The sequence below is a fragment of the Cetorhinus maximus genome, chromosome 4, assembly GCF_964194155.1.
Source record: "Cetorhinus maximus chromosome 4, sCetMax3.hap1.1, whole genome shotgun sequence".
NCBI lineage: Eukaryota > Metazoa > Chordata > Chondrichthyes > Lamniformes > Cetorhinidae > Cetorhinus > Cetorhinus maximus.
In genome coordinates this window covers 177,556,424-177,572,674 of record NC_135882.1, presented here as the reverse complement: position 1 = coordinate 177,572,674, position 16,251 = coordinate 177,556,424, and the positions used below count along the sequence as shown (strand labels likewise).

At 45.4% G+C, this 16,251-nt stretch overlaps 1 protein-coding gene across 2 annotated transcripts in view; it reads left to right on the top strand.

The window, feature by feature from the left end:
* The first annotated feature begins 552 nt into the window (after positions 1-552).
* Positions 553-16,251, top strand: part of LOC144680060 (chondroitin sulfate glucuronyltransferase-like) — a 111,851-nt gene continuing 96,152 nt past the window's right edge. For both annotated transcript variants that reach the window (XR_013576478.1, XM_078541192.1), the window contains exons 1-2: positions 553-1,182; positions 4,552-5,116. Coding sequence is in view for 1 of the 2 variants with exons in the window: in XM_078541192.1 (XP_078397318.1) it covers positions 827-1,182; positions 4,552-5,116 (921 nt within the window). In the remaining variant the exon portion in view is untranslated. The remainder of the gene's footprint in view (positions 1,183-4,551; positions 5,117-16,251) is intronic.

The following is a 16,251-nucleotide window of genomic DNA, read 5'->3' as shown; positions in this document are numbered from 1 at the left end:
GTCTAACGGTCATTTATTGGTTGATGCATCCTCTGGATCTGCTGTGAAAACCAGGATCTTAAACTAGGAGGGATTTACTCGGAGACCTTTTCTCAACAGTAGCACAACAGTAGTCTGATGAATCTTTCCATACGTGGGCCGTACCCACACTGAGCCTTAAAGAACTTATTCCATTCCACCCCACCAGGAAGACGGAAGTTTGGAGGGTGTGAGGAAACATTTCTCTCTCTCTCTCTCTCTCTGTCTGGTGTGTCGTTCCAAACTATGTGGAAAAAGAAGTGGGTGGAAGAGAGAGAACAGAGATGACCTCAGTAGAATTTTAGCAAGTCTATGGCAACTGCGAGAGAAACATTCTGGCATCAAGGTGTAGGATTGATGAAGTTTTTGGCCCCCGTGATATTGTTTATCCAGTGCCTTTAGTATTTATTACACATTCTGCTCGAGTTTCCAAGGTTGTGCGGGTTCAGTTGCTGCTGAAGCGTTAGACGGTTCGAGTCGGGCTTCCTCCTGTGAGGTGTCAGAAGTTAATGTTGCTGCTAAGTGTTGGTGTAACCAGTGTTACTGAGTTTTATTGATGATGATTAGATTTCTGTTCGCATTGTGATTAAACCTCCGCTTGAGGCTGACTTCATGCCCTTCGGGTGTCGCTATGATATGCTTTCTGCATCATGATTGGAGAAATTCCTTTTTGAAGTTAGCTTCAGACAGAAGAGTGTAGTGCTGGGAGCTTTGGATTCACCACTTCCAGCCTGTCAGTGTTTGTGTCTGTCTTATACCTGTCAGTGTCTGAGAGAAAACCAGTCGATATTTCAATTGAGTAATTTCCATGAGACTATTTGTGTCAGATCCTTATTTTGTTGGTGTGGGTCCCTCGCATGCTGCTTTTTTCTGCTCAGTCTCTACAATGCGTTTGACTTCCCTGCTACTACTCTTCCGCCCTGCACTGCCCCTCATCCTGGGGCTATCCTTGGGCTGCAGCCTGAGTTTGCTGCGGGTCTCCTGGAGTCAGGGCGATGGGGATGAGTCGTGCATGGATGCGGGGGACAGCAGGGGTCTGCCCCATGACAACAGACACCTGGAACCCGGATCAGAGACCAGAGAGTTTGGTGACAACAAGGAGTATGAACCCAGGATTGTTCCTTATTACAAGGATCCCAACAAACCACACAAGAAGGTCCTGAGGTAAGAATTTAAAATGAAAATGAGTGCATGTTAGTGATCTTTAAAAGCAAACACACATTTGGCGTGTTTAAATTTTTTCTTGAAAGATAGGGTTTGCTTATTTTAATTCTAATTGTTCTCCCTCTGACTCTTATTTGGAGAGCGAGTCCATCAGAGATCTATGGACACACGCCAAGGTCCCTTTGTTCCTCAGAACTTCCTAGTGCCATGCCTTTCTTTGAATACTTCCTTGTCAAATTACTCCTTCCAAAGTGTGAGGTGATACACTTTGGAAGGAGTAATTTGACAAGGAAGTATTCAATGAACGGCATGACACTAGGAAGTTCTGAGGAACAAAGGGACCTTGGCGTGTGTGTCCATAGATCTCTGAAGGCAGAGGGGCATGTTAGTGGAGCGGTGAAAAAGGCATATTGGACACTTGCCTTTATCATTCGAGGCATAGATTACAAAAGTAGGGAGGTCATGTTGGAGTTGTAAAGAACCTTGGTGAGGCCACAGCTGGAGTACTGTGTGCAGTTCTGGTCGCCACATTATAGGAAGGATGTGATTGCACTGGAGGGGGTGCAGAGGAGATTCACCAGGATGTTGCCTGGGATGAAACATTTAAGTTATGAAGAGAGGTTAGATAGACTTGGGTTGTTTTCGTTGGAGCAGAGAAGTCTGAGGGGCGACCTGATCGAGGTGTACAAGATTATGAGGGGCATGGACAGGATGGATAGGGAGCAGCTGTTCCCCTTAGTTGAAGGGTCAGTCACAAGGGGGCACAAGTTCAAGGTGAGGGGCAGGAGGCTTAGGGGGGATGTGAGGAAAAACTTTTTTACCCAGAGGGTGGTGACGGTCTGGAATGCACTGCCTGGGAGGGTGGTGGAGGCGGGTTGCCTCTCATCCTTTAAAAAGTACCTGGATGAGCACTTGGCACGTCATAACATTCAAGGCTATGGGCCAAGTGCTGGTAAATGGGATTAGGTAGGTAGGTCAGGTGTTTCTCACGTGTCGGTGCAGACTCGATGGGCCGAAGGGCCTCTTCTGCACTGTGATTCTGTGATGAGCACTGGCTGCTCTGCAGGATCTAGCCCAAGTGTCCATTTTCCATGTGCAAACTATGACAGTGAATGGTGGCAAGCTATTCAACTGCAGAAGGCAGCACTGTGCGTGATTCGCCGGACAATAGGAATGTTGATTAATTATTCAGAGTCACTGAGGCAACAACTGTTCTCCAGTACCTAACGTCAACCATGGATTCGTGGGCCACAAACTCCCCTCTGACTCAGCAGGTCATGGAGTCCAGGCCTTGTCCATGTAATACCAGAGATTTCATCTTTCGGATGAGACTGTCTGTTCCTGCATGGATGTAAATGATTCCATGACCATTAAGAAGAGCTGGGGCATTCTCCCTGGCCAATATTTATCCTTCAACCAGCATCATAAAATAGTTTTACAAGAATAAAAGAGCTCTGAAGAAGAGTTGTACAGACTCGAACGTTAACTCTGTTTCTCTCTCCACAGATGCAGCCAGATCTGCTGAGTTTTTCGCAGGATTCTGTTTTAATTTCAGATCTCCTGCATCGGCAGTGTTTTGCTTTTATCATAAAAAAAGTTTATCTGATTGTTATCATGTTGCTGTTGGTGGGAGCTTGCTGTGCGCTAATTAACAGCTGCATTTCCTACAAGTGCAACCTCTGGGCAAGTTCATCTCAGCTGGATGAGCATCACCAAAATCTGCCTTGATTGATTCTGGGCAAAGCAGACACAGAAAGCTACCATTCCTGATTATAGTGCAGCCCCCACAGGCTGGGCAACACACTGAGATGGGCATGGGCTTGATCAGCTTCAGGATCACATTCGGGCAAGTTCAGGATTGAGACCTTGCCTAGGCCCTGCCAGATGATGACACCTCCTGATATCTGGGCTTTATTGTAACAGTAAAGTGCCAGAGGATGGATATTGCTCATGGAATCAAAAAGAAATAACTTGTATTTCTCTGGTGCCTTTTACAGCTCAGGATCATAGAATGGTGCAGCCCAGAAGAAGGCCATTCAACCCATTATGTCGGTGCCAACTCTTTTGAAAGTTATCCAATTAATTCTTCTACCCAATGCATTATCATTTTTTTTTCATTTGAGTATTTATTCAACTCTCGAAAATTACTGTTGAAACTGCTTCCACCATGTTTTCAGATTGATTTCAGATACACTAAAACTTGTTGGATAAGGAGAAAAACATTTCCTCATCGTCTTTGATTCATTTACCAATCCCTTAAAATCTACTTGTGTTATTGACCCTCCTGCCTCCGGCTCTCCTTATTTCCTCTCTCAGAACCCCTCGTGATTTTGAAAACCTCTATGAAATCCTTTATCTTCTCTGCTCTAAGGAGAGCAGTCCCAAGCCTTTTTATAAAATTCCTTCATGGGGTTGTGGGCATTGTTGGCAAGACAATTTGTTATCCATCCCCAATTACACATCTCCATTGTCTCCATGTAGCTGAAGCCCCTCATCCGTGTTAACATTCCAAAAAAATCTCTGCTGCACCCTCTCTAAGACCTTGACATCCTTCCTACAGTCTGGTGCCCAGTACTGGACATACTACACCTGCTGAGGCCTAACCAGTGTGATACAAGGTTTAGTATAACCTCCGTGCTTTTGTACTCTCGAAAACCAAGGATTCTTTGTTTTTTTCAATGACATTCTCAACTTGTGCCATGTCAGTGAAGTACTTATGAAGTGTTGTCACTGTTATCGAGACTGTTGTAACGCAGCAGCTATTTCATGCACAGCAAGATCCCACAAACAGCAACGAGACAATGACAATTGGGCCTCAAAAACAGCATGCACTGCAACAGCTCCTTGGAAATGTGCTAGTTTATTGTTAAACTAAAGTCACAAATGGAGCGGTTGTGAGAGTAGCTCGATCCCTTTGTGGTCACCAGCCACTCTCCAGTAAAGAGCAAATGTAAGACTTGCATTTCTGTAGCACCCCTTTTGACCTCAGGACATCTCGAAGCCAATGAAGCACTTTTTTTTTTTGAAGTGCAGTCACTTTTATAATGTAAGTAACAGGGCAGCCAATTTGTGCACAGCAGGATCCCACAAATAGCAATATGATAAATGACCACACAATCTCTTTCCTTTAGTGATGTTGATTGCGAGATAAATGTTGGCCAGCACACCAAGAGCAGCCCCATCTCCTCCCCCTTCGCCCCCCCCACACTTTGCTGTTCTTCAAAATTGTGCTGTGGGATCTTTTTATGTTCACCTGGCCAGTCAGGTGTTGGGTATGTCCAAAAGAGGAGGACAGATGTTAATGAGGGAGGGAAAAGAAACTCAAATACAGGGGCTGATGCTTGAGGCTGTCTATTTTTCCTCTACCAGGACACGTTACATTCATACGGAGCTGGGAATCCGCGATCGATTGTTTGTTGGTATCCTGACGTCTAAGGCCACGCTGAACACCTTGGCTGTCTCTGTTAATCGGACAGTGGCCCAGCACTTCAGCAGGCTGATTTACTTCACTGGATTTCGCAATACCAAGATCCCACACGGGATGCAGATAGTCTCCCATGGAGATGACCGGCCCGTGTGGCTGATGTACCGGACCATCCAGTACATCTACGAGCATTTTGGCAACGAGTACGACTGGTTTTACTTGGCGCAGGACAACACGTACACAGAGGCGGAACGCATCAAGTCTCTCGTTTCTCACCTCAGCATCGACAAGGACCTGTACCTGGGCCGGGCGGAGGAGTTCATCGGTGGTGACCCGGACTCCAGATACTGCCATGGCGGCTATGGCTATGTGATGTCACGGAGCGTCCTCGTCAAGCTTCAGCGGTACCTGGACAACTGTCGCAATGAGATCCTGAGCGTTCGACCTGACGAGTGGCTCGGCCGCTGCATCATCGACTACATCGGCATCAGCTGTGTCGATAAACACAAGGTCAGTCACCCATCAGTTTCCCCGCCCCTGCTCCCCTGATCTGCTAAAGATAACATCAACTGTATCCACAAAGTGGTGAGAATATGGAACTTGCTACCACAGGGAGTGGTCGGGACAAATGGTATAGATACTTTTAAGGAGAAGCTACTTAAGTACATGATGGGGAGCCACTTCACACTCTTCCACAAAGCAGCAGATACTAGCTCAGTAATTACCTCTTCCACTGAAGGTGGGCTGAGGTCATGTTTTCGCCATTGTTTATTAGTCTGTTTGTAAACAATATATTTCAAAAACTAATGAGCGGATTTCAACAAAACTTGGTGCTTAGATAGAGTGTACATCTCAAGATGCGGATGTGGATCTGGAACTTGGGAGTTTTTTTAAAGATCTGTTAACATTGAAAATCAGGACAAATTGACTTTCGTTTTAAGAATGTTTTGGGTTGTTTTTTAATGTGGTGGATTGCCTCAATGTTGTGGTGGAACTTGTCACAGCAGGGTTTTCAGAGCAGATTGTTGGATGTGGATTGGCCTGAAGCCTTCTCCATGAGATGGAAGCTCTTAATAAAAGGTAAGGGTATGAAAGGTTATAAAGTCAAGGCTTGTGGATCGAATTAGGATACGAATCAGCGATGATCTTATTGGATGACAGAAAGGGCTTGAGGGGCTTAAGGCCTCCTCCTGTTTCTGTGGCCCTAAAGGAATAGAATGATAAGTTGTTGGGGTGAGATGAAGTAAAGTGGGAGGAGGCTTGTGTGGAGCAGAAACACCTGCACAGACAACTTGGGTTCAATGCCTGTCTCTGTGCTTAAATCCTATGGTTGCATTTAAGACAGAGATGAGAATTTTTATTTCTGAGGGAGCTCAGATTGGAGGGAAGCAAAACTGGTAACAGGAAGTAGAAAAGTAATAAGTGAAAATTAGGCAGATGAAACGAAGGCAAGCATCAAATGAATCAGAATGCAGAATAAAAGGCAAAGTCAAGGGCACTCTAACTGAACACACGCAGCATTCACAACAGCGTAGATGATTTGAAGGTGCAAATACAGGTAAATGGGCATGATTTAATTGCCATTATGGAGACGTGGTTACAGGGTAATGAGGACTGGGAACTGGGAATTGAATAGTCACGGATATTTTTCATTTAGAAAGGATAGGTGGAGGGGAAAAGGAAGTGGGGTAGCACTGTTAATAAGAGATGAGATCAGTACATTAGTGAGAGAGGATCTTTGATCAAAGTATCTAGATGTAGAATCAATCTGTGCGGAGCTAAGAAACAGCAAGGGGCAGCAAACATTGGCAGGAGTTGTTTATAGGCTACCAGACTGTAGTGGTAATGTAGGGCACGGTATAAATCAGGAATTTAGAGCTGCATGTAACGTGGGTAATACAGTAATAATGGGCAACTTCAATTTACACAGACTGGGTTAACCTAATTAGCAGTAATGCTGTAGACGATAATTCCTGAAGCATGTAGGAGGTGGGTTTCTGGGGCAGTATGTTGAGGAACCAACTAGGGATTAGGCTATTTTAGATTTAGTATTATGTAATAAGAAAGGGCTAATTAGCAACTTTGCTGTAAAGGAGCCTTTAGGAAATAGTGACCATAATATGCTAGAATTTTACATTAAGTTTGAAAGTGATATAATTCATTCTGAAACTAGAGTCTTAAATCTCCAGGAAACTGTGAAGGTATGAAGGACAAGTTGGCTATGGTGGATTAGGAAAATGCACTAAAAGATTTGACTACAACAAATATACATTTCTCTAAGAGACACACACCCCAAAGGGAAAGGTAAATCAACTGTGGCTAACAAAAGAAGTTAAATATTGCATTAGATCAAAGGAAATGTCTTATAGGTTTGCCAAAACAGGAGGATTGGGAGCAATTTAGAATCCAGCAAAGGAAGACCAAGGAGCTGTTAAAGGGAGTGAGGATATGAATGACCATTTGCCTTGGGAGTCGGAGAGGCAGCAGGACCTGCAAGGAAGCAGCCCGGAGTGGGAGAGCATAAATCGGGACCTAGGCTTGAGGCCTACATTACTTACCTTAGGAGTCAGAGAGGCACCCCAGGCTTGGAACCGACCCGAGCTGAGTTGGAAAGAGTAAGAAAAAACAAATTGTGACATCACAGGAAAAGCGTAAATTCAGTGCTTCTTAAGAAACTGCTGTTAGGGACTGTCTTTAAATTGCTGTAAATTAGAGAAGTGCGTTATTTTTCAATAAGTAGCTATACTTAGATTTAAGTGAGAAACACCAGGAATAAGGGAAAGTCAGGGCCAGTATAATAAAGTAATATAAATAGAGCAGTGTAAAATAAAGTTAAGACATGGCAGGGCAGCTTACGTCGAGTGGAATGTGTGCCCTGAAATATGTTGGAAGTCATGGTCGCTACCGTTGTCCTCGACGACCACGTGCAAGAAATGCTCCCAGCCGCAGAACCTTGAGCTCCAGGATCAGAGCTCGAGCAGCGGCTAGAGTCACTGTGGCACATCCACGCGGGTGAGAGCTACGTGGATAGCATGTTCAGAGAGGTGGTCACACCGCAGCTTAGGAACCTTTTGACAGAAAGGGAATGGATGACCGCTAGGCAGTCCAAGAGAACTAAGCGGACAGTGCAGGAGTCCCCTGGGGTCCCACTCACAAATTGGTTTTCTGTTTTGGAAGCTGGTGAGGGCACTGGTTCCTCAGGAGTGCAGTCAGAGCCAAGTTTATGGCACCATGGGCAGCTCGGCTGTACAGGAGGGGAGGAAGAAGAAAGGAAGAGCAGTAGCGATAGGGGATTCATTGGTTAGGAAAACAGACAGGCGTTTCTGTGGTTGTAGACGTGACTCCAAGATTGCATGTTGCCTCCCTGGTGCCAGGGTCAAGGATGTCATTAAGCGGCTGCAGGACGTTCTTCTGGGGGAGGGTGAACATCCAGAGGTCATGGTCCACATTGGTACAAATGACTGAGGTAGGAAGGGGGATGTGGTCCTGCGATCAGAATTTAGGGAGCTAGGTAGAGAATTAGCAAGCAGGACCTCGAATGTAGTAATCTCCAGATTACTCCCAGTGCCACGTGCAAGTGAGTACAGAAATAGGAGAATAAAGCAGATGAATGCATGGCTGGAAAGATGGTACAGGAGGGAGGGCTTTAGATTCCTGGAATATTGGGAAGGTGGCACCTGAACAAGCCAGACAAGTTGCACCTGAACAGAGCTGGTACTGAGTTCCTTGTGGGTCGTTTTGCAAGTGCTGTTGGAAGGGCTTTAAACTAACTCAGCAGGGGTGTGGGAACCAGGAGAGAATATCAGGGAGGAATACCAAGGTGCACAAAGTAATGGGAGAGACAGCTCTAGTATAGAGAATAGTAAGTTAACAGGTGGAGTTGGTGTAAGTGAGAAAGTCATGAAGTCTAAATCAGGGTTACATTGCATGTATGTGAATGCACAGAGTATAGTAAATAAGATTATGGAGGTACAAATGCAGATTTCCATGTGGAAATATGTTATGGCAATAACAGAGACCTGCCTCGAGGAAGGGCGGGACTGGGTGTTAAATATTCCTGGGTACAAGGTGTTCAGGAAAGATAGGGCAGGAAGAAAAGGAAGAGAGGTGGCTGTATTGGTTAAGGAGAGCATTGCAGTGCTGGAGAAAGAGGATGTCCCAGAGGGTTCAAGGACAGAATCAATTTGGCTAGAGCTAAGGAACAAAAAGGGTGCAATTACATTGCTCGATGTAGTCAATAGGCCACCAACTAGTGGGAAGGACGTAGAGGAACATATCTGCAGGGAAATTGCAGAGAGGTGCAAATGTTATAGAGTAGTTATAATGATCCTGAATGTAGACTGGCACTGTGGTAGTGTAAAGGGCGGAGAGGGGCAAGAGTTCCTAGGTTGTGTTCAGGAGAATTTTCTACAGCAGTATGTGTCCAATCCAACAGGAAAAGATGTACTGTTGGATCTGGTTCTTGGAAGTGAGGTGGGCCAAGTAGATCAAGTGTCAGTGGGGGAACATTTAGGAGAGAGTGATCATTGTATCGTAAGGTTTAGAGTGATGGTAGTAAAGGACAATGTGCAATCCGGAGTAAAAATAATTAACTGGGGCTTCAATGGGGCAAGAACAGAGCTGGGCCGGATAGACTGGAACCAAAGGTTGGCGGGAAAAACTGTAGTTGAACAATGGGCTACTGTCAAAGAAGAATTGGTTCAGGCACAGTAAAGGTACATTCCCTCAAAAGGGAAAGGTAGAGCAAACAAATCCAGAGCATCCTGGATGAAAACGGAGATAGAAATCAAGGTAAAGAAGAAAAAGTGTGCTTATGACAAGTGTCAGGTAGAAAATACAATTGAGAACTAAGCTGAATACAGAAGGTTCGGGGGGAGATGAAAAAGCAGATAAGAGAAGCAAAGAGGGATTATGAGAAAAGACTGGCAGCCAACATAAAGGGGAGTCTCAAAGTTTTCTATAGGCACATAAATAGTAAAAGGGCAGTAAAAGGACCTGGGTGTCCTTGTTCATGAGTCACTAAAAGCTAACATACAGGTGCAGCAATCAATTAGGAAGGCAAATGGTATGTTAGACTTCATCGCTGAAGGATTTGAGTACAGGAGTAAAGATGTCTTGCAATTGTTTAGAGCCTTGGTGAATCCGCAACTGGAATATTGTGTACAGTTTTGGTCTCCTTATCTCAGGAAGGATATATTTGCCATAGGTGGAGTGCAGTGGAGGTTCACTTGGTTAATCCCTGACACGGCAGGACCCTCTTATGAGGAGAGATTGCGGAAACTGGGCCTGTATTCTCCAGAGTTTCGAAGAATGAGAGGTGACCTCACTGAAACTTAGAAAATTCTTACAGGGCGTGACAGGGTAGATGTGGATAGGATGTTTTCCCTGGCTGGTGAGTCAGGGGACGCAGTCTCAGAATAAAGAGCAGGCCATTTAAGACTGAGATGAGGAGGAATTTCTTCACTGAGGGTGGAGAATCTTTGAAATCCTCTACCCTATAGGGCTGTGGAAGCTCAGTCATTGAGCATGTTCAAGACAGACGTCAGTAGATTTCTGGACACTAATGACATTGAGATATGGGGATAGTGGGGCAAAATGGCGTTGAGGCAGATGATCAGCCTTGATCTGTTTGAATGGTGGAACTGGCTTGATGGGTCCAATGGCCTACTCCTATTTCCTATGCTCTTCCCTGGAGAGCAGTGGACACAGGGTCATTGAATATTTTTAAGGCTGAGGCAGTTAGAACCTTTCCATCAAGAATATCGGGTGTAGGCGGGAAAGTGGAGTTGAGGGCACAATTAGATTAGCCATGATATTGAATGTCAGAGCAGGCTTGAGGGCCGAATGGCCTACTCCAAATTCTTATGTTTGTATGTTCCATTTCAGCAGTTCCTGGGTGGCTGATTATCCCCTTCCTTTGTACACGAGCCAGTAGGAAATGTTGAAGGTGAGCCCTATGTGCTCCTTGCCCAGTGCCCACATGTATGCTTTTCACAGCAACAGTTAGTGGATGGTGACCATAGGAATGCTGTTCGATACCTGCCCGCTCACTAGAACCAGGGAACTCAGACAGTTGTGAAGAAAGACTTGCAATTATATAGTGACCTCAGACTGTCCCAAATCACTTTGCAGCCAATTAAATATGTTTTTGAAATGTAGTCACTGTTCCAATGTCGAAAATGTGGCGACAGTTTGTGCACAGCAAGATCCCACAAGCAAGAAGTTAATGACCAGGTGACCTGTTTGTGATGTTGGCTGAGGGATAAATCCCAGCCATCACACCAATAAAAGCTCCCCTATTGCCCTTCGATTCGTGCCATGGGATATTTTACCTCTATATTTTAGGAAGAATGAGCGGGTCCTTGAGAGGTTGCAGAGGAGATTGATCCGAATGGTTCCAGGGATGAGGGGTTTTTAGCTACAAGGTTAGGTTGGAGAAGCTGGGGTTGTTCACCTTGGAGCAAAGGAGATTGAGGGGAGATTTGATAGAGGGGGACAAGATTATGACAGGTTTAGATAAGGTAGACAAAGAAAAGCTGTTCCTATTGACTGGTGCAAGGACTGGAGGAGGAGACAGATTTAAGGTTGTTTAAGGCAGGAGATACTGGGGGAATGTGAGGAAGAATGTTTTTACACAGTAAGTGGTAATGATCTGGAACCCGCTGCCTACAAGGGTGGTGGAAGCAGAGATGATGGATGATTTCAGAAGGAAATTGGATGGGCACTTGGAAATAAACTTGCAGGGATATGGGATAAAGCGGGGGAATGGGACTGACTAGATTGTTCTGCACAGAGCTAGCATGAACCTGATGGGCTGAATGGCTGCACTAATGACTAAGGTGAGGGGCAGGAGGTTTAGGGGGGATGTGAGGAAAAACGTTTTTACCCAGAGGGTGGTGACGGCCTGGAATGCACTGCCTGGGAGGGTGGTGGAGGCGGGTTGCCTCACATCCTTTAAGAAGTACCTGGATGAGCACTTGGCACGTCATAACATTCAAGGCTATGGGCCAAGTGCTGGTAAATGGGATTAGGTAGGTAGGTCAGGTGTTTCTCACGTGTCGGTGCAGACTTGATGGGCCGAAGGGCCTCTTCTGTTCTGTGATTCTGTGAATGACTATGACCTGAGGGAGCAGACTGGCCCTTGGTTTAACCAAACGTTGGCACCTTTGACAGAGCGCCACCCCTTTGGTACTGCACTGGGAGAGTTGAGCTGGATTCAGTGCTCAATTCTCTGTCATGGGACTGCTCCACCTGCTGCCCTGTTGGAATTAGCCAACGCTGATCTGGATTGAATGTGGCCATCTGACCTGTGTGGCTTAGTGCTCCATCAGTCGGTGCCTTTCCTCACTCAGCTGGGAGTGGGGCTAGCTGGTGTTTAGATAATCCAGTTTTAGTAGAGTTCTGCCCTGTATTGTTGCTGACTCTCTCTAGGTGAGTTGTGTTCTTGACTCGGAGACTGTGCTGTGTTGGTTGATCTCGAATGGAGCAGGGTGTTAGAATTAGTTTCAGTTTCCTCTAAAGGAAATAAAACATCAGGCGGGATCTTTCTTTCACGACCCTCAGCCCCTATGAGTGCAGACTTCCACTGAGTACAGGATTGGGCTGGGCCAAGATGACCCGCACTGTTGAGTAGTTAGTTGATAGACACACTCCGGGTCCCCAGGTGAAGAGTGACCACCTGGCCAAGGAGGCAGAAAGCCAGGAGTCTTTGTAACTGCAACTCCAGCAAGTGCCTGTGCCTTTGGGAAAAGAGAAAATTGAAAACATAGCAAATCTGGGCAAGAAAAGAGACAGGCACGAAATGTTCATTACCAGGAATGGTTTTAACAGAAGCCACTAATTTGGATGTTTACTTAGTTCCTGTCTTGTGCTGTGAATGTGACCGAGTAGCAAATGGTAATTTTGACACAGGGCAGAGTCCAGCAAACTGTGGAAGTGTTGTAAGTGGGGACCTTTCATTTATAAATCCTTATCTGTCTTTTCTCAGAGTCTGATCCGCCTGATTTTTCAGCACTTTCTGATTTTACCTCCGACTCTATCACATTGTAATGAAATTACATAGAAATGACAACATGAGCCCAGATCTTACAGCCCATCCAGGGGGAGGATATTTCTCCTCCACACGAGCTCTATCCTAATGCTGTGTACCTGCTCTGTTTGCACATCCTTTATCCTTAGGTTTTAAATGTTAGGCATAGTCTCTGTCTCACTCACTAACCCTGGGGTGCATTCCAAGGTCTCACAATAGCAGAATGGTTCCAACACAGAAGGAGGCCATTCAGCCCATCGCGTCTGCACCTGCTTTCTGAGCCATTCTCCCAGTTCCATTCTCTTACCTTCTCCCTGTAACCTTGCACATTCTTTCTTTTCAGATAAGCCTTAATTCCCTTTTGAATGCTTCAGTTGAACCTGCCTCCACCATACTCTCAGGCAGTGTGTTCCCAACCCTAACCACTTAGCCTTATGAAGTTTTTCCTCATGTTACCATTGCTGCTTTTGCCAATTATTTTAAACCTGTGCCCTCTTGTTCTCGATCCTTCCATGAGTGGGAACAGTTTCTCTCTCTCTACTTTGTCCAGATTGTCATGATTTGTCATGATTTTGAATACCTCTATCAAATCTCCTTTCAGCCTTCTCTTCTCCAGCTGTCCTAAGTTCTCCAATCTAACTTCATGAGACCATAGGACATAGGAGCAGAAATTAGGCCATTCGGCCCATCGAGTCTGCTCCGCCATTCAATCATGGCTGATAAATTTCTCAACCCCATTCTCCCGCCTTCTCCCCGTAACCTTTGATCCCCATACCAATCAAGAACCTATCTATCTTGGTCTTAAATACACAACTTTGGTCCTAGGGATGAGGAACTTTTCTTGTGAATCTTTTCTGCGCGCTCTCCAATGCCTTCCTGAAGTGCGGCACCCAGAACTGGATGCAATACTCCAGTTGAGGCTAAAGCAGTGTTGGGGAGGAGGTTCCAGGAATTTGACCCAAAGGCAATGAAGGAACAGTGGATATATGCCCATGTCAGGATTGTGTGAGACTTTTGCCCATGCACTGTCAGCCCTTGCCCATCCGGAGTGCTGACAGTTGTTGGATTGGGTGGTTCTACTAAAGAAGCTTTGGTGAGTTGCAGGATTGCATTCTATAGATAGTACACACCTGCAGCCACACTGCGAGTGGAGGGAGTGAATGTTTAAAGAGGTGACTGACCTGTCGATCAAGCAGGCTTCTTTGTTTGCCGTCGAGTTTCGAGCGTTGATGGGGCTGCTGTCAAGTGGAAAGTGTTCCATCACACACCTGACTTGTGCCTTGTAGCTGATGGTTGGGGAACCACTGCAGTAGCACAGAGAATGAAAGGTAGGGAATGAAAGAGTAACATTGAGAGAGATCTGGTAACAAGTGGAACCTTCCCCTGAAAGAGGCAGGCCACCTTCTTGAGTGGAGAGTGACAGTTCCACCTGATACTGTGTCAAACACCCTTGTGAGTCAGACTTATGTAACCTGACAGCTTTCCTGTGCTCTCAATGGCACAGGCTTTCCTATAGCTTTCTCAACAGTAAGGCCAGCATTTGTTGCCCATCCCAAATTGCCCAAGAACTGAGTGGCTTTTTGGACTATTCCAGAAGAAAGTTAAGAATCAACCACATTGCTGTGGATCTAGAGTCACATGTAGGCCAGGCCAGGTAAGGACGGCAGATTTCCTTCCCTAAAAGACATTTGTGAACCAGATGGGTTTTTACAACAATCGATGATAGTTTCATGGTCACCATTACAGAGACTAGCTTTATATTCCAAAATTATTAATTGAATTCAAATTCCACCTGTCGTGATGTGATTTGAGCCCATGTCCCCAGAGCCTGGGCCTCTGGATTACTAGCCCAGTGACATTACCACTATGTCCCCATCTTCCCCATCTCCTTGAAGTGTTACCCACATTGTAAATGTAGCGGGAAGATTTTATCAAATTGCTGTTTCTAAAGAAGTAATAAATGTTATTTACAATACTTTTGCCATTTGACTATAAATATCAAACTTCACAAAAATTCCTACTGCATATCGAATGTTCTTAATACTGAAAGGAGACAAACATTTCTTCATGTCTTTCAAATAGCTCAAATTGTGGAGACTGAAATCCTCTCGGCCTCCAGGCCTGGCTATTTTGATGCTTTCATGTCTGACCTCACATCCTCATCTCTCTGTAAACCTTGGCTTAGCTACCTGTATCCCACTTGTCCATTGCCCCTTTGCCCATTGACTGCCATTGGCTCCCTTCCCTGGTCAAGCCTTCAAATGTAATAATCTATTCCTCGTGTTTAAATCTACCACTTCATGGCTTTGTCATTCCCTATATGTAACTTTTCCTGCCCCTCAATTCCCACTTGCTCACCCCCGCCTTGCCCTCTGATTTCTGTTCCTCAGACACTCCCTCCTTTCTCCCTGTCACCATGGGCAGAGTGCCTTCAACAACCTGGACCTTGTGCTTGAGAATTCTCTCCTTTGCTCCTCCTCTTAAACCCCTGCTTAAAACTCACCTTTTTGATCAAGCTTTTGATTACCCCTCCTAATTCCTCTGGTCTTGTATTTTTTTTATAATTCCTGGGATGTTTTTCTACTTTACACGCACTATCTAAATGTCAATCATTGCCAACCAAAGCTTTGATACATTCTACTTCCTGCTGATGGCTCTGTTATTGTATTGCAAGTAAAGGGAATAATCTGATTTTACTTAACATGCCTTGTACCCGGTAACAAAGCTCTGGCTGGGGATCGAATGAATATTGCCAGAACCTGTTGTGTGCTATCTGAAATGTGGTGTAAGGTCTCAACAATGACTCATAGGATCAGGGAGTTGGCTATTCAGCCCTTCGAAACTGTTCTGCCATTCGGTGAGATCGTGGCTGATCTACCTCTCAACTTGATTCACTTGTCATGACTCCACATCCTTTCATACCCTTGGCCAGCAACAAGCTATCCTTTGCAGTTAACAGCCACCATTGTTTATAGTTACATAGCACCATTAACGTAAAAGTTCCCAGGCACTTTGCAGGAGCAATTATAAAATAAAATATGACACTCAGCCACATGAGTGATTAGGTCGGAGGCTTGATCAAAGAGGTGGGCTTTAAGGGAGTGTTTTATTGGTGGAAAGGGAGTTAGAGAGGTGTAAGGATGGAATTTCAGAGCTCAGGGCCCAGGCAACTGAAGGCACGGGCACCAATGATGAAACAATTAAATTTGGGATGTTCAATAGGCCACTGCTGATCGATGACCTCAGTGCTAAGCTCGATGGCAACCAGCGAGGATTGAACAGTACAATCGGGCCCCATGGGGCTGCAAGCATGCTCAATGGAAATGGTGAGCGCCTGCTGGCCTTCTGCAGCAACAATGGGCTCATCATTGGGAATACCTTCTTCAAACACAAGGACATTCATAAAAAGACATGGAGGTCTCCATGCAGGAACACCCTGAATGAGATTGACTATATGTGCTTCAGCAGATGGTGGACATCCCTACAAGATGTCTGATGTAGGATCTAACCATCTCCTTGTGACGGGCAAAATCCACCTGAAGGACAAGGACATGTTGGGCAGTTTCCGACTGGCCCCCTTCAACAAATTCAAAGTACAACTGAGGTCGGGTAACAT